At 48.6% G+C, this 18,744-nt stretch overlaps 1 protein-coding gene across 3 annotated transcripts in view; it reads right to left on the bottom strand.

Annotated features, from left to right (window-relative positions):
* ptprn2 (protein tyrosine phosphatase receptor type N2) overlaps positions 1–18,744 on the bottom strand; it is a 59,222-nt gene that overhangs the window by 20,992 nt on the left and 19,486 nt on the right. For all 3 annotated transcript variants that reach the window (XM_049749973.2, XM_049749975.2, XM_068648771.1), the window contains exon 11: positions 7,740–7,804. In XM_049749973.2, the coding sequence (XP_049605930.1) occupies positions 7,740–7,804 (65 nt within the window). The remainder of the gene's footprint in view (positions 1–7,739; positions 7,805–18,744) is intronic.

Here is an 18,744-nt window from a genome sequence, read left to right as displayed (position 1 = left end):
TCAGCACCGCAAGGCAGGCAGCCAGCCAGCCAGCCAGCTAGCCAGCCAGCCAGCCAGCCAGCTAGCCAGCCAGCCAGCCAGCCAGCCAGCCAGCCGGCCAGCGCCAAATGCAGCGATATTACATCAGTGGCGTGCGCATCGGAATAGTTTCAAATGAAAGCGGATAAGCAACTCGCTTGAAAATAGATTTCAAGCCCAGAAGGCGCACGCCAGCATTAATATCACTTAAACACTAGCTAGCAGCTGATGGATATGGCTGGGGAAAAAATACAAATATATTTCTTTACCACATTGTAGTTCAAAGCCAAATCCTCCATCACCTTTCCAAACGGAGCCTCGGCACTCCCGGTGTTGTTTTTGGTTTTTTTGGGGGATGAATAATTCATTGGAGCCAGTTTGAAAAAGCCCAGCTGAATCTCAACTATTTTGGGTGTAATTCATGTTGCAGGTAGACTTTGGTGATGTGTGTCCTGGTAGCGTAAAAATATCGCGGCCGATTGTTGCCGTGGCCTGATGATTAAAACATGACCTAATGCAAAAGGACATTTTGGTTCATGATTCATTCTATTGTATTACAGATAAAAGAGGCGCCCGCCGCCACTAAAGGAATCTCGTCCAGAGTTAAAGACGGACAGCAAAACAGGGAGCCTTTAATTGTTTTGTTTGAATAAAATCCACGCTACTTTTCAACTATTATGTTCTCGGCAGGCTCGGGGAGAGATAAAACTGCAATTAATTTTAAAAGACACGCAAACAGCGAGACAATACATCAAGTCGTGGAGTAGCGGCGGTGGCGGCGGGCTGTAGAGGAAGCTAGCGTGGAAAAGGGTGATACTGAAAGCGAGCGAGCGAGCGAGCGAACGAGCGAGCGCTTTTTGGCTATTCTCGACAAGTAAATGCATGTCTGGAAATACTGATTGAACTTGACTGCCTTGGTCCCTCCCTCCCTCCCTCCCTCCCTCCCTCCCTCCCTCCCATGTGTGTACCTGTTCCTGCACTCGAGACATATTGCGAGCACGCGGTCGAGCATACGTCTTGGTGATCAGCCGGCGACGCCACGGATGTCCAAACGCAGGGGTCGGGTCGGGTCGCGTCGCATCGCGTCGCGTGCATCCTCGCTCGAGAGTTTTCTCAGCTTGGTCCTCGGGAGAGATTCTGTTATCGCCATGGCGACAGCGGCGTAGGGGTCGCTCGGGGGTAAAATTGACTGCCGATGCTAATTTGACTTGTTGCCAATTGCTTGTCTTTTATGTCTAAATTGGCCTTTTTGAATACATTTGAAAATTTGGAACATACTGCGCATGACTTTTAGAGCGCTTCAACAATTGGCGACTTTGGTGCTGGAATTTGGGCCGAAAATCAAAAGCGAGCTCATCCTCAAAAAAGCCAATCAATCCCCTCCAGAGTCGCAGACGCCGCAAACAAAACGTAGGGCTGATCGCAAACAGATTTAATGATGACTTACGTCAGTTTTGTTGGGTTTTTTTTGTCTTTTTTTCCCCGATAGCTATGCAACGCGGCGATGGATTGACGGCTCATTGTTGCAAAGGCATACAATCAATCTGGCCTATTTTCACCCACGAGCATAATTACAGCGTGAGCGAGCGAGCGAGCGAGCGAGGCCTGGGCGCCGCCGCCGCCGAAGCCTTCCCACTCCCTCTTCAACGTAATGAACTGTGACTGGCGTGTGATTGCATGCATTCAAGGACGCCACTTTCCAAGATCAACAAGCAAGCGGCAATTAAATACAATCCTTTCTTCTTGTTCTGGATATTGACCGGAGCCTAAGTACGACATTTTGCGTCCACAACGGGACACAAAATCAATATTTCAACGGGTTTATGCCGGCCGGCCGGTGTCGACTTTGGCTAACGAACAGATAATCCCTAACCCTAACCCGGCCCGGATTTCACTGGCTGCGAGAAACCCCGGCCTATACAAAATCCAAGCTAAGTTCAAAGCGTTCCTTTGAAAAGAAAGTTGAGTATTGATTGATTCAAATGATTATAATCAAATGCGATATCCTGAGGAAGAGAAGCGGTATTAGCATTTGAGTCGACGGTTTGCGTCTGAATCGGCAATTAGGCTCGTCGGCATAAATAAAAAATGAAAAGACATTTGATTACATTCAATTGACGGGCTAAGCGAGCGATAATTAAAGCTCCCGCTCAGCGTCCGCCGCTAATCCAAAATGTGCAATTCCGACAGTTAGGTGTTCACTTAGCGCTAATTTTAACTTCCGGGCAGACTTCAATGTTTTAATTAAATCGCCGACGTTGTTGTAATTCAATTGACATACACCGTTATAAATGTAAAGTGGATGGAGGGAGCCGGTTGCCATTTTGCGGCATGGGCCCGCGGCGAGGGCTTCTCCGCCGTGCTAGCTAGCCAGCGGTAGCTTAGTGCCAGATGTGCTAGGCCACTAGCCGCATGACAAATGGCAGCGGGTGAGCCCCCTGCTCTGTCTGCCCGAGCTCAGCATGCAGCTTTGGGGGCCAAATGGCATCCCGGCTGACATTTAAATCCTCTGCCGTGCTAGCCCAGCTGCAGACACCGCAGGTTGCCTCCGTGGCCCCGATCCTTCCTTCCTTCCTTCCTTCCTTCCTTCCTTCCTTCCTTCCTTCCTTCCTTCCTTCCTTCCTTCCTTCCTTCCTTCCTTCCTTCCTTCCTTCCTTCCTTCCCTCGGGCCCCGGTGCGAGCGGTGCCAGTCAACACATTTGCATAAACAGCTATCTTTGTAAGATTATACTTTATGATGCAGTCGTTTATGGCATTAAATGGATCTATTTTTGGATTTATTCCCACATTCGTGTCCATATGTAGTTATGGATTGTTATCAAATGAGCAATTTATTTTGGTGGTCCAAGAAGGTTTGAAAACCTCCAAATCGTGACTAAAATATGCGGTTGGGAAGATATTTCATTGGTTACATTTGTGCAAAAGATGAGATTCTTTTTTTGTCCTCGTGTCCTTTTGATATCAAACGCACAACGCTAACTCCAACAAGTGGAAGTTTATAAATAATAAATTTGTATTTTGTTCGACTTGGAAGATTTAAAGAGCTAATGAATATTTATCCCTGGCATTTTTTGTTTTCCTTTTGGAATCCAGCGCGCTGTTGTTATCAGTCCCATTTTGTTTTGCTTTAATCTAAAAAAAGGGCGGCCATAATACTAACACGCACCAAATTCCTGCAACGGGTGAGGACAAATTATTCCGAGTTCAAAGGAGATGCTGGCATTTTTTTTCCACACCAGAGTGAATTCATGTTGATGCTGCCGCCGCCGCGTGTATGGTATAGTGGGCAAAGCTGAATGAGAAGAGGAACAGTCCATTTGACGTCAATCTCAAGATGGACGAAGCCTTGGGCCACTGGAGGCAGGCTTGAGGGCATGCATTTTTACCACGCTGTCTTTATAGTGGGCCGCAATCATTTGGAGAAACAAATGAAATGTTTTCTGCTTTGTGCATGCGTGCGAGCGAGCGAGCGTGGAAAGGGGAAAAGATTCCGGCTCAACTATTTCTGGACTGAAGTGAAGAGGCTGCCATGTTGGTCAAATGTTTCCAATCAATTGGCCTATGCAATCTCCATGTCATGAACCCAAACAATGAAAGCATCTCGGAATGTTGTTTGAAAGTGGCTGAAATGCCATTAGCGCCGCCCGCCGATCCCGATGTGAAATGTCAGCGGCGAGCAGCCCCGCTGCGCCCTCAGCTCTGGCCGACTCGGCCGACCGACCGACCGACCGACCGACCTCTTTGGCTGCCTCCCCGCTGACGAAAGCCCGAGCGGCGGCGGCTCTGCTTCCCGGCAACCTTTTAGCATCACGTGACCTTTTGCTCCGAGGAAATGCTTTTGCTATACACTTTGGCTCTCCGTAGAAGCAGGATGGAGCAAAGCTGTCTGTTTTTAACGAGCGCGCCTTCCAAATCAAAGCCACTTGTTGTTTTAGATTGACTTGGGTTGAAACGGTTTTCAAGGTTGCGTCGCTCGCGCAAGACGGCCTGCTCGCTCAACAGCGGACTGACTGACTCTCTTTATTGCATTGTTTTATGGTTATAGACTTGCCTACGCGTGTTTTTCATACCAATATTTACTGTCATGTGACATTTGGAGGTTACGCGCAGGTCAAGCTAGCAGGAAGCACAAGCATGAAATGAACACAAAGGCCATGAATTTCAGCTTTCAGCCTCAGCCAAGGAAAAGCGCAAACATTTCCGGCTGTGAGCACTTTGCTCTTGTATTTCTACACGTGTCGCCTCATCATTTGTGTTGACATGAAAGCATCGTAACAATACCGCTACACTATGCCTTAGCACTACGCTAGCTAATGGTCTGTGTTGTCTTGAGTTGGACTAAAATTCCATATCACCGCCATCGTGCAACCGCTAAGTCATCCATCATACGCTGGACTAAATGACTTCCAAATTTGAAAATCATCTTCTCAAACATCACCACTGCTTTCGTATTGACTCTGAAAAAGTGTGCGGGAAGTCATTTTTGGTCCCACTCCAAATCCCAAGTAGGAACAGCCACCGCGCATACCCAAACAAAAGAGAGCTCGCCGACCTGCCGTATATGATTTACATGGGAGCGCTGGAATGGCCGCTTGACATGCAGCTGGGGGAATTTGCCACTTAATGAGAGCCTCTTAACATAAGCAGTATGCCAGAGTTCGCTCCCGACACCAAGCCCGCTGTCAAAATGTCAACGGATCTCAATTCAGCCACCGTCGGGAACGCTCACGCCGGCGGGGGCCCAAACCCCATCCGCAAAGGGGGAACGCAACCCGTGCCCTTTTCCAAGTTCAAGGGAGAAGCGCATGTCTTTTGAAAAACATGACGAGCAACAACAACAGGAGTTTCAAACGGAACTCATTGCAAAATTTCACCTCCTTTGTTGAATTTGCGGCCCGCACCCATCGAGATTTGAAAATCGGACCTCAGACACAGTGACCGCTTGCGCATCTGCAAATCTGATTTCAAGTCAAATACGTCGCCCCCCCCCGCCCCACCCAACAAGATCAAATCAACAGAGCGACTATCGGCACGTGGGCCATGCTTCTTTCTTTCTTGCTTTCTTTTTTTCTTTCCTCGGATGGTCTCCGGGGCATTTTGGTGGAGTCTGGCGCTTCCAACCGTCGCCAAAGCCTCCTGGAAATCCTCTGAACATCACACGGCTCGGCTCGCCTTTCAAAAATAGCCTTCCGAGTAGCCCATTTATTCTGCTCACCTCTCCACACCAGAGAAAGTAGCCTCTCTCCCTCCCTCCCTCCCTCCCTCCCACCCACACTCACCCGCTCACGCACACACACTTTCCAGGTCCTTGGGGAGGAGGTTAGTGGGCAGAGAGATGCTTTTCTAGTCCTTATATAGTATATAATAAATACACTGTATGTACGTATATACTTCTTTGACATCAATTCCTATAAAGACAGGACTTTGGCACCACCTTGTGGCACCTTATTGGCAAGAGGAGCCAAATGGATGGCTAATTGCTGGTGATGGGAGGCTTGCTCTCGCAACTATGACTACGACGCGTGTCCCAAATGTGTCCCTTTGTCGACCGGCAGAAATTTGCTGTCCCACTTTTTTTTTTTTCTCCACACCTCTTGCGAGATGTTGTCAGACGACCTCCATTTGCTATTTGGGTGGGCACACTTGTTCCCACTCGGGACTTGGCTGTTATTCACGGTGATTCCCCCCCCCCCCCCACCTTCAATTACGGAAAACAAAGTTGACATTTTTGGTTGCATTTTCTCGTTAGGGGTGCGCACGGTGCCGGGATCCGGAATGGACTGGATATTGCTCCGCCTATTGATGGATGTCTCCTTCCCCCCACTCTGACATTTGCTTATCCTCGTCCGCATCTAGCGCTATTGACGTGCGCTCTATCCGGACATCTTTGCTAAGCTGTTTTGTCATTTGTCACCTCTTCAATAGAAATGAAAGAAGGGGGGGGGGGGGGGGGGTTGCCGGTGTTAAGACTTAATGACACCCACCACAGCGCCGGCTTGTGGAAGAATGCCGTCCACACTAATACTTAATTTGTCCCTGTTAGGCATTCTCCGAGCAACTGAAGCAGCAGATCTTTTTTCTCAGCGCTAATAGGTAGAAAGAAAAGCCCACTCTGCACGCTCCTCACCTGCACTTGCTCACAACTGTCAATTTAGAGCAAATTTTGCACAAGCAGGCTTTTGCTTTAACACCTTTTCAACTTAATGCATTTGAAGAGGCCACTTTACAGCCTCTCCTGTTAAAATTGACTATTTTGCGCAACTTATTCTCAACACGCCGGTGACATCATCACCCCCCCCCCCCCCCACACTTTCCAGAGAAAGTAGAAATCGACAACTTTTTGTGTGGGATGGAAAACGCGACACTTCCTCGACAAACACAAGTCAAGGCACATATTTTCTCCCCATGGGGTGGAAGGCAGGCGGCCCCCCCCCCCCTTCCTCTCTCCTGCAGAGGGACTATTATTGTAGCTAATTATCTACAAATAAGCTCGATATGACAAACACAGCCCTCGCCACTAAGTGCACCAAATCAGTCAGTGCGGGTATAAATGAATGAAAGGGAAGCCAGGCTAGGAACAAGATAAAAGTCACTGTGATGAAATTTAAAAAAAAAAAAAAAAAGAAAAAAGGATGGAATCAGATGAATCTGATATAATTGAGGAGAATGTCAAGAGACAATGTGGAGTAAGATGAGGCATAGAAAAGCCAGACAGATGGGCAAAGAAACGGAGCAAAAGCAGTCTACGTGACGGCTGTTGCCAATGGCAACCGTCCTATCCATCCATCCATCCATCCATTCATCCATCCATCCATTCATCCATCCATCCATCCATCCATCCATCCATCCCTCCCTCCCTCCCTCCCTCCCTCCCTCCCTCCCTCCCTCCCTCCATCCATCCATCCATCCATCCATCCATCCATCCATCCATCCATCCATCCATCCATCCATCCATCCATCCATCCATCCATCCATCCATCCATCCATCCATCCATCCATCCATCCATCCATCCATCCATCCATCCACTCATCTCAGCGTGATCAGGCCAGCTGAGGGCTCTCGGAGGCTGTCTGTCTGTCTCATTTGCGCACAGAAACTCATTTAGTAAGGCAGCTATGACGCATCAATGAGCGCTTGATTAGATCCTTACCTCTGACACATATGAATATTTATCAGCGTGGGGTGAATACACATTTACTCTTCCTTTCATCTGGATCACTCTTGAGGGTCCTCCGGTTCCCCTCTTAATTTTTGCCCAATGAATATGTCACGCGGGTGCATCGCCAGGGACCCTCCAGATAATCTGGACGCAGCGGCGGCGCATGGAGCCGCTCGGCAAAACGCCTTTGGCTGTTTTTTTTTTTTTTTTTGTGGTCTTGTTGTGTTTTATTTGCCATGGCGACAAAAGCTCTCAGGGCCACCTAAAGGAAATGAACGCGGGGAAGGGATGGCAATCAAGGCAAAAACACTTAAGCGGGCGGGTATGCGGCGGACGGACGGTTTAAGCCGACGCCGTGCGGCTGCACAAATGAAGCTGCTTGTGTGAAACAGATATACATAGATATACATATGCATGTTCTCCCCGGATATATGTCTATGTGTAACATTTTTTATATCTATTTATTTTATTTTTATATATATGTATGTTTTGAATTTTTGGGATATTGACTTATTTTTTGACTTGCTATATACTATGATATTTTTAGTGAACGTAACTTACGTCACTGACTCCAGCCTCCACTATCTTCAGGCCTGTTTCCTTCTCCAGCTGCTTCTTCCCTCGGACTGCACAGGAGACACAAGCGGAGGCGTTGGTGAGTGTGAGCAGAGAATGACAAAGTAGCACCTTTTTTTTCCCCCTTTGTTTTATTCCCACTTAGCAGAGCGGAACGAGTCGGTCGGTCGGTCGGTCGGTCAGCGATACCGAGAGCGACGCGACGGATGAGACGGCGTGAGTCAGATGTCAAAATGATTGCAGGGAAGGAAGGAAGGAAGGAAGGAAGGAAGGAAGGAAGGAAGGAAGGAAGGAAGGAAGGAAGGAAGGAAGGAAGGAAGGAAGGAAGGAAGGAAGGAAGGAAGGAAGGAAGGAAGGAAGGAAGGAAGGAAGGAAGGAAGGAAGGAGTCGCCCACGCAGGGATGCAAGTGGCAAAGTCGACCGCTGTCTCTGGCGCTTTCAATTCATTTTACGGAGAAAGATGATTTCAGACGAGACGAGGCTGTGGCTAAACTCATCACACTTAGCATTGGCATTTTACTGAGCCCAAAAAGCATAATACAAATGAAAACATAAATAGCCATAAAGAAATCCACAAGAGTACTTTGAGCGCTCAGTCGAAGCTAGCACCGAGCTAGGATGAGCTCAGAGGCTCCGTTTCATTCTGGCAGCAACAGCGTAACGACGCAAAACATTCGGGAGGGCGACCGGACCGAGTGAAGCTGAAGTGTGTCGGCTAATAACTTAAGCCCCCCTCCCCTGCCCTGCCCTGCCCCGCCCCGCCCCGCCCTGCCCTCCTTTTGTCCTTCCAATAATTAATACGCGGCGCATCTCGCCATCTCATCAAACACGCCGAAGCGAGCCATTTCCAGCGGCTGGCTTGGTCAGACGTATTCTCATGTAAATCCGCCACATCCGTCACTTCCTACCTTTGAAGCAAACCTTGAAAAAGAAAAATCAAAGGGAGGAAAGAAACAATGCGCGCAAAATGCCGCATCCGTTTGTTAGCATGTTAATGGCGCTTACAGCGAGTGGCTCCTTTAAAATCCCATTTCCCCCCAGATGAAGGCTATGCAAATGACCCAAGCTCACCTCGCACTCCACATCGGGCGAGGGCCTCTTTTAATTAGTATTTTAATCTATCCCGGTGATTCCACAATGTATGCGGCATTCCATCTAATTAGGCTTGCTACTTTTAGGATAATCATCCATCTCGTCTTGCCGGCTCCAGGAGGACGCATTGATCATCCTATCATCTCGTCAATGTGACGCCGTGTATATTTTAGGCGTGGAGGATGAGAAATGGGGCTTGGGAAAGGTCGCGTGTAGGCCAGGGGTTTCAATGTGCTTTCAAAAAGTAGAAACAAATCAATGCAATACGGCAGGGCTGCGAATGCTGACTCATAAGGGGGCCTGAGCAATTCATCAAACAGACCATTTGAGGCCTTTTCCAGAAACTAATAACAATCGACCAGGATTTTTAAGACCGATATCCAACTTGGGATGAATTTTCTCCCCAAACGTGACAGCATATGTACGTATTTCAAATGCTTTGGTCTGCCCGTTCGTTATTCATACCGTCGTTGTCGTAAGCGTTAAGGGAACAAAACAAAACCGATCCTTTCGTCCATTCGATACTGATTCGTCGGCCCATCGATTATCTGACATTTTCCTCCAAAAATCAGAATCGGCATGGGATTCAATAGCATCCCTTCCGGGGAGAATCGGACCGTCCCATTGATGAATGTCGTAAAGTCATTCAATGATAATGGCCAGTCAGGTTTTTTTCTTTTCGGAGACATGTTCAAAAGTCAGAATGCCACCACGTAGTAAGTCAAGTCAAGAAAATGAGCCATTAGCAAGAGTCTACAACCTACGCGTCTGAGATGAAGCTCATTTTCCATTCGTGTTATGTATTTAGTCGTCTGGCAGCCAGGGCAGGGCAGGGCAGGGCAGGGCAGGGCGGGGCGGGGAGATACTACCTGGGTGCTGTTTGGAGGGGGGGGCTGTAATGATGGAGGTAATTGGGCCCAGCTGGGCGAGGGCGTAGGTGGTGGGGAGGAGCGCGCACACTCAAAAGGTCACGCAAGGTTTGCCCGCTAATGAGGACCCCGACGGCGGCAAACGGCGAAAAGATTAGCCCCAGCCGCGTCAGCACGTGACCGCCGGCTCGCTGACTGACACGTGGTAGCGGGCCCGAGCGGGTCGCTATTGGTCGGCCGGCCAATCCAGGTGAAGGACTCTCCAATCAACGCTTTCAATGGAAACAGAGCTCATTAAGCCGCCGGCTGGACGGATGAGGGCCGCGAGCGAGCGAGCGAGCGTGCGCCAACAGCTCATTGCTCTTGCTCTTGCTTACAGCTAACGCCGTCTCGTTCTTGCCGCGCAAAACAACACCATGTATCGCTCTTAAGGTAAGCTGACTTTGCGACAAGCGTTAGCGTATTCAGAATCGGTGGAAAAAAAATAGCACAGGCTTGCAATCGTTTGCTAGCTGACTAGCGTAGCGTCCTTTCCATTTATGTCACCCTAAATAAAGTTGTACTACATTTGAATTTGTTTTCTTTGGACATTTACTAATGTACCAAAACCATTTTCAAACAAGTAAAACTGTCCAAATTGCGATCCTGTATTTCCTACAAGTAAAAATGAGCTGCGTTTTGCTGGCAAGACTTTCAGGGTGCCGCCCCCCTGATGTAAAACTCAGATTATATACGTACGTATATATATATATATATATATATATATATGGAGTGATTAAAAACAGCAATTCCAGTTGGCGCTGGCTGGCACGCGCCGCCGCCGCCGCCGCTTTCACGAGCTTCAAATGAGCCACCAAATATTCCTGACAGACTGTGGAAAAGACACGTCGGGTCTCATTTGAGAGAAACTCCTCCAGACATTCTTAATGGGCATTGTCCGAGCCTATCTTCTCTCATCTTTGATTTCAGCCCATTCCCCGAAGCTCCTTTTCTTGATCTTTCCCAGCGATGCTGAAAAACAGCATGCGCTCGTTCCATTTTGATCAGCTTTCAATAAAAGGAGATTTTTGGTCCAGCTCCACATACCGATAGTGAGGCCTGATTTCAGCCTCTCCAAATAAAAGCACAAGCTCCCTCCCTCTCAAGGCTCTGTCGGATCACGGTCGCAATTCAGGTTTGAAGCCAGAGACGTCACTTCAAATAATAATTAAGCACTTGTCATCACCATAACAACCGTGATTCAAACGTCGGCGTGGGAAGAGCTGGAGAACACTTCAAAAGTTCATCAAGGACTCGTTCGGGAAGAGGAAGAAAAAGGCCATTTCAATCACTTGGAAGCCATTGGCAATCCTTGACGTGCGCAACGAGGAGTAGAAATACGGCGCGCCGGCCAGACTTTACGTGACCTTTAAATTACTTGCGAGCATATGCACTCAACATCATTATCAGCCGTTGAATATAATTGGATTCAAACGCGCCGCTTCTCCGCCATATGCTGCCCGATAATGTAATGGCGTCCCCGTCATGGTGGAGATCCCCCCCCAACGATTACGGCAAAGTCATCGGAGCTTAACGTCATGAATACGTACATACGCTCATTTCTGCGACGCATGACATGTGGTTGTTATTGTTGGAAGCCAGAGAAATGCGGCGGGGCGAGACGAGACGAGACGGATGGCTTCCCGCCGGCTGGAGTTGGCGTACTTCAGCCTGGCCCTGCCCTGCCCTGCCCTGCTGATTGATCTGTTAATACGCAGATAAGTCCCTCCCCCCTCCCTATCGGGATGGGCGCTCCTGACTCCCTCTATACGTCAATCCCGTTGAAAACAAAATGAAAGTGTTTATTGAGAAAGGGGGGGGGGGGGGGGGGGGGCCTCAAGCCTCGCTCATGCCTCGCTCACGCCTCGCTCGTTCGCTCGCTCGCGCCGCAGCCGTTAGCCTTATCAGTAAGCAATCGCTTGGATATTAAAGCCGCCATTCCGCACATCACCCCACCAAATAACCACAGAGTCTGCACCAATCGGGAGACAGAGAAGGGGGAGGGAAAAAAGGGTGCACCTGATCTCCCAGCAGATCGCTCGCCGCCATCCATATCTCACTCCAAAACAATAAGAAGAGTACGAAGCCGAACCGAGCGGCCTACGATAACTCACACGTGACTCCGCCCCGCCGCCATCCTAAGATCTGGCTTCTACTTGTCAAAATGGCAGCAGCGATTGAAGCAGAAAGAAAAACAATCAAATTGGTGCAGACGGACGGACGGACGGACATTTAGCAAACTTCACAGGGGAAACTCAGCTTTGTAAACCACTGTAATGACAAACAAATCCCCGTAGATGGCGCTGTCGCATTTAAAAGCTCAAGACGAACGAGCTATCTCGTATCTGGAGCCCCGACTGAATAGTCTTCATTCTATGGCTCATTTAGTTGATTTGTCGAAAGGTGGCTCGCTCAGGTTTTTCGCAGCGCGCTCGACATAACCGGGCGGCCGATTGGCGGTGCCGACGGATGGATCGGCAGCACGGTTGGGCGGCCCGGCGCTCCGCTTCTGTTTATTCAGCCCTCCACCGATGGAAAAGCCCGACAACGAGCCGAAAATCCACCCCGTTTGTAAGCTTTGCCGGAAAAAAAATCCTTTCATTTACCACTTCTTTTTTTCCAGACTGACAATTACAAATGACGCGGAAGGTAATAAAGTGCGCCGGTGGCCCCGGTTTGGGCTCGGTAATGGCGGCGGCGGCGTAATTAGCATGCGCCGAGGGTCCGCCAAAGACCCTGCCTCTGATATCAAACACATTACTGGCTCCTTCCTCTTTCAAACAGAACCCACATGACACTTTTATAATTGCGTCCCCCCCACCCCTTCTTTTTCTTATTAGGAGGCTTTTTGGGAAGATGGCTCAATAATAAACCTTCACAAGTCCTTGCTGCTGCTGCTGCTGCTGCTGCTGCTGCATGTATGTATCTCAAATAGTCGCTGTGCTTCTAATAAAACGCGGAGTGTGTGCGCGCACCTTTGGCGGTGTGTTAGATTAAGAATAAAATGGCGGCACGCATTTATATTGCATGAATGTGCACGTCTTTTAGCTCATGTGAGTATTGCCAGCCTCCCCCCCCCACCCCCCCCTCTATGTAAATAAGTAGCGTACTGTATGTGCTCGCTTTCTTGGCTGGCTGCTTGATAAATAGATTGTGGCTGTTGTGACACCGGCCCGGTGCAAAACGGCCGTTTCGGCTTTGATAGGCGCTGACACCAATTGGTCACGGACGACGGCGGTGGCGGCGGCGACGGCAAGAGCCAGCAAATGACTCACGTTTTGCCGCCGCCGCCACCTCCAGATGTGACAGAAAGCCCACGGCGTGTCAATCAATGACAATCCCTCGCAAATGATAAGACGGCGGGCCAAGAATGACTTACGAGGGAAAACGGCACGTCGGAGTGATTTTTAACACCTGCATCCATTTTTTGAAATGTGAGAGAACACACACATACGATGAAGAAGAATGTGGCAATCTGTCAAACTATGACCACTAAAAAATTCTCCATCTGCAGTTGAGCAAACACTGTGTGTGTGTGTGTGTGTGTGTGTGCGTGCGTGCGTGCGTGCGTGCGCGCGCGCGTGCGACAAGATTAAAAGTAGCAAAATCTTGATTAAAAAAATACCACTAAGCTTTGTTAAAAGTGACATCTTAAGATGCGCAGGTGAGTGACAGGGGATGAAAATTTTCCGGATGCCGGCTACAGTCTGAATAGAGCCTACTGGGGGAAGCGCTTATTGGAGGAAGGGATGCGCACACACAGAGGCGAGTACTTCCCCACTGAGGCAACGATGACAGAGGCAGCCCTACCTGTCAGTGTGGCGGCAATTATCCTACGGGCTCTCTCTACGGACCATCTCCTGCAAGTCTCCGCATTACTAACCACATCGCTGAGCGCATACGTAGGCGGTGCGGTGCGGACTGACGCACGCACGCACGCACGCACGCACGCACGCACGCACGCACGCACGCACGCACGCACGCACGCACGCACGCACGCACGCACGCACACACGCAGGCACGGCTGGGCAAAACGAGTACATGTTCGCACAAACGCGCTTTTCATCCGCCATTCGCTCTCGACAAGCTAACGGCCTGAGCCCGTGATGCGTCGGGGCAGACATCCTGCTCAAGCCGGGAGAAGCGCACAGCATTGGAATCATGGTAGAGGGGGTGCTTCAACAGTGACACTTCAAGGGGATGTGCAGGGGGCTTTAGCTTGGGAAAGATTACACAAATGGGCTCTCTAAGATGCTTTTTCAGTTAAGCCAGTTAAAGATGGTTGTATCCGTTTTTTTCTTTCAAGGTTGGCTTGTGTTAACACGGACAGGAGGGCAGGATGTGAGCTCCAGTGAGTCAGGACATTGTATCAAAAAAAGAACAGACAGACAAGGCTTCCATTTTGGCTGCAGGGAGGTCTCGCAGAGGAAGGAATTGATCCGTTCCTCGTCAGCTAGTTCAGGAACAGCTTGACTGTACAGACAAGCGCTGTGAAGGGTGATTTTTTTTTTTTTTTTTTTTAAGGGTAAGGACAACCCATGTGACCCCATTACTGAAAATTTGTTCCGACTGTCATTAGCAATCACAGACGCCATCACTCAAGTCGAGGGGGGGGGTTGTCTGCGGGGCTTATGTCAATTATCACATCGGGTTTGATAACTAAATGCAGCCGGGGTATTGAAAGATTCCGTCTGTTCTATGCCTGATAGTCAAGGTACAGAAAGAAAGAAGAAAGAAAAAAAAGAATGACAAAGGAAGTAGGGACGTTTCTGCCAGTAAGGGGAGCGACACATCACTCAAAACGTCAACTCCAAATCATGGCAGAAATGAACAGCAACCTTGTACGAGGCCATTTTTGCCATCGGTTGCCAAGCAAAAAGCCCCGAAAAGCAAAGTGAAGCAGCCGACGAGCATCCTGGCAACAACGTCAGGCCGTGGGGCTCGTCATCTGCGCGTGCAGCTGTGAAGTGCCGGTGGGCGGAAAGAGAAGACGACGACGACGATGCAACACAAGCGCCGCGCTCAGCTGTCAGCATGACCAACTTGACATTTCCCCGTCAGGGACGTTACGTACACTGATATTATTACGTACGCCGCCTTTTTTTGCTCTTGTTTGAAGCTGTAAAAGTGTTTCATGAACACCTTCACAAATTACTACTGTGTATTAGTATTTTTCTTCCCCCATGTCTTGCCTGCAGCATCATAAAAAAAAACAAAAAACGATAATCATCACAACAGGACGAGAAGACCTAAGAAGGCAAAAGAAGAACAAATTCCCCATTGTATTCTGTTATTTTTGACACTCACCAAATCAATCTTCGGGCACAGCTAAAAAAAAAAAACGATTTTTTTTTTGTTTTTTTTCCCCTTCAGCCAGAACTGCAATTGTGAGTCACAGCGTGACATTTCAATCCATACGCGCATGGCGATGGGCCGCATATCCTAAATGGCTGCTACATATGTCAGGAAAACTCTTGAAGTGGCGAGACACCTGTTGGGTCGCTACGGCTCATTTCCTCCTCATTTGGCCGTCTGTCAGGCCTCCGTGGGGCTGATTACAGCCCCGATCTGATTCCGCTTATCAGTCTAATTAGGGCCCGTGGCAGGTGACTTGAAGAAAGTTGCCCGCTATTCAAGGCGCGGTGAGTTGCAGCCAGCCGACGCCAGAGATTGCCAAGGGGGTGCGCCCGACCCACTAAGAATAGAATTCACCCAGCCAGCCAGCGCCAATAATTATACATTGATGTTAGGGCGTCTCAGCTTAGAACGGATTCAACGCAACCTGAATTTATATGCAAGTCAAAAGGCAGGACTAATGACAGGAAATCGTATTACAAATGAATATTTGTGAGTAAGTACGCCGTGGCCAGCGAGGCCGCAAATGCCGCCCGCCAATGAGTATTTTGCGTCGGGCAAAAGGCTGCGCTTAGCTCGCCAAAGGATCTCACTTGCACACGCAAGAGCCCTGGCGTTGGAACTAATTGACGCAGCTCTCTTTTTTGAGGAAGAAGAAAAAACGGTTTCTTCTCATCGTCAACAGTCATTAACTGGGAGGCGACGGCGCCTAAGGGAGCGCTTTAATAAGTAGCTGCAAAAGACAAATGGCCGCAAAGGACAGCAAATGGCGGGTGAAAGGGAAAAATTGATGGAGGACTTAACAGAAGGCGCGCAGGTTTTTCCAGGGAGTGTATGGGTTGCCGCTAAAAGGTCACGAGTGTGCTGTTGCCACATCCGTCCAGGTGCTAATGTAACACCTCTCACACCTTTCACGCTTGCCCGCATCTGCCCGCCGGGCTTAGTGGACGGACAGACTGTTGTTTTCTCCGCAACAGTACTCCCCGCCTCGTTCACGTGTTGCCTTAACACGGGGATCTGGTGTGAGGACGCCACCGGCGACAGTCGTGCGCACGTGCGTGTGCGCGCATCTGTGAACGACTACACTTTGATTTGAAAGCAACACAGACAGGTAGCTCAAATATTCAAGGCCGCTAGCTTAACGCTCACACGCAAGGCAAAATGCCATAGCAGGGTTAACTAAAGTAGCATTGGCCTTTATAGTTGAACGTCCGATTGATCGCCTATGGGAATTTTCCATACTCGGTCGGTACCGCCTCCCATTCAAAGGTGATCCAAAAAGCATCTTCTCAATTAAAGCTATAAACGAGCACTTAGGCGGCCGACTTAACAAGTGAGCGAAGCTGAAATCCGAGTCAATCTGTGGCGGATATTGGAGTTGAATGGAAAGGGCTCGGGTGTCCTTTAAAGAGAAGTCGGAGATAGAGACGAGTTATCACCTCGGCGGAGAGCCCTGCCCGAGACAAGGGGGGGCCTGACCTCATGTATACAGGCCGCTGACCCGTGACAGTCAGCCAGCCGCTATCGATTTAAGATGAGGACAGAGGGGGAGCCGGGAGGGACCGACCGGCCGGCATATCCATAATTCAGCGCCGTCTTGCTTTCTCTTTCAGATGACGCAATGGCTGCAATCGCTGACGTGAAAAAAAACTAACGTACAAGGAAATTGGTGTTAAATGCAGGCCGAGGGAAACGAGTGACAACAACAACTACGTCATTACAGCACTAATGACAGCGGAAATAATTGAGAAAAAAAGAAAAAGAATAAAGCCTCTTCTTAAAATAAAGATTCAACGCTTGAAGTAGAATATGGACAATAGAATATATACGTAGTATGTAATTTATGTATCTCCAAGACAGACAGAGTACAAAAGAAAGATGCTTGTGAGCTTAGCTAGCTTTGGCTATGACAATCGCCGCAAGTCCAAATAGTTCCATGTATTTTTAATCATTTGTTTCTACGTAATTGTGAGTACGACTTTGGATTCCCACCCCCGGTCCATCGTAGCGGCGAGGCTTTCGTCAACTTCCGACGAGTTCAACGCGGGCAGCCGTCAGTCGTGGCCGTGACTTCGTGTGCCAAATTACCGCAGTGATGTCATTTGCATAGAATAATAATCCCCCCCAAAATGGCCGTCCAAAGTACACTGGAGAAGAGGGCGCAAAACGCACAAAGGAAGCGGAAATTGAACATCTGCTTATTTTTTTCCGCTGTCTTTCAGGCGCATGCCAAAGAAAGATGCTGCCGCACCTGCTCATGAATTATAGACACGAGGGGCGAGGGGGTGCAAGTAAGTGTGTGGATGTGTTTGCAGGTGAATGAAAATGAGGGAGGGAGGGAGGGAGGGAGGGAGGGGGCATGCCATGCGTCTCTCGGCCATCTGGAGACCGTCGCTCGGGTTCTGTTGGATCAGTAGCAATCGTCGAGTAATATCCACCTATCCATTTTGCCCTCATTATATAGGCTTTTGGTTTTGGGCTTTTGATTGGCGTGCACCAAGAGCACCCACGCTATATGCGGCGATATGAGAACACATACAAAAGCAAATCCTGAAATAAATACAATTCAGGCATAATGGGCTTCAAAGCAGACAGCACACTGAACATCCTCTATTGAAAATGGTCTGAAAGGGAATCCAAATTGTACACTGTGATTGCAGACAGCTGTAATCCTTTGGTTAAAAAAAAAAAAAAAAGAAAAAAATCCTACACCCTCCAAAAAAAAAAAAAGAAGTACAAAAGCAAAATCATAAAAAAAAAAAAAAAATTGGGCTTTGAAGATGGGAATGGCGGGAAATGTCACCGTCGTGCTTTGAAGCTCGCCGGCCGGCCGGCCGGCTCCCTTTTGTTTCTCTACACTTGCGCTGCACTAAAACCACTGGCAGAGCAGAGCAGAGCAGGGCAGCGCATACGGGGGCCAATTAAGTGCACACAGGCACCATTAGTAGGCAAAGAACATCAAAAAATAAAAACACCTGCATGCCCACACCTGCGCTATCCAGCAAATATACAGCCATCATCTTTTCTTCCATAAGAACAATCATCATCATAAAAAACATGACGTGGCTTTTATGTAACACAAAAGTCGACACTCTGTACGTGCTAAAGGAGGATCTGTTCTATCAAAGCTTGATATGATTTCACTCATGTGCACTCAAAATCATTTGTTTTATTATTTCATTTTTCTTCCAGTTGAGTGTCAGACAGCCGTTGATGAGATACTAAAAGAAAATCATCTCCTATTATCCTCGACTTTACAAGATAGTTTTAGCGTGGCTTTGCAGACCATGACGACATTTCTGAAAAATGAAAAGGGTCATAAAAGGGTGCTTTTCTAGAAGGAGCAATTAGCTAATACGGTCACGATTGAAGATGTTTCCGTAGCGAGTGAGATTCCTCATCGCTGGACCCGGAGGGTCGTATTCCTTTTTTTTTTTTCTCTCTCTCTCTCCTTCCAGACATGATGTTATACTTTGTATACTGGTGGGTGTTGTCCTTTTTTTTTTTGTTTTTCTTCCCCAGACACGATGCTATACTTTGGATACCGGTGGGCGTCGCTAATGATTTACAGCGAGTTCACGTCATTTTGGCTCTTGCCGAGATGGACAGGGGGGCGTGATTGAATCAGCGCTACA

Source organism: Syngnathus scovelli, chromosome 18, assembly GCF_024217435.2.
Source record: "Syngnathus scovelli strain Florida chromosome 18, RoL_Ssco_1.2, whole genome shotgun sequence".
Taxonomy (NCBI): domain Eukaryota; kingdom Metazoa; phylum Chordata; class Actinopteri; order Syngnathiformes; family Syngnathidae; genus Syngnathus; species Syngnathus scovelli.
Note: the sequence above shows the minus strand (reverse complement) of the source record. Positions and strands in the feature narration are given on the sequence as shown.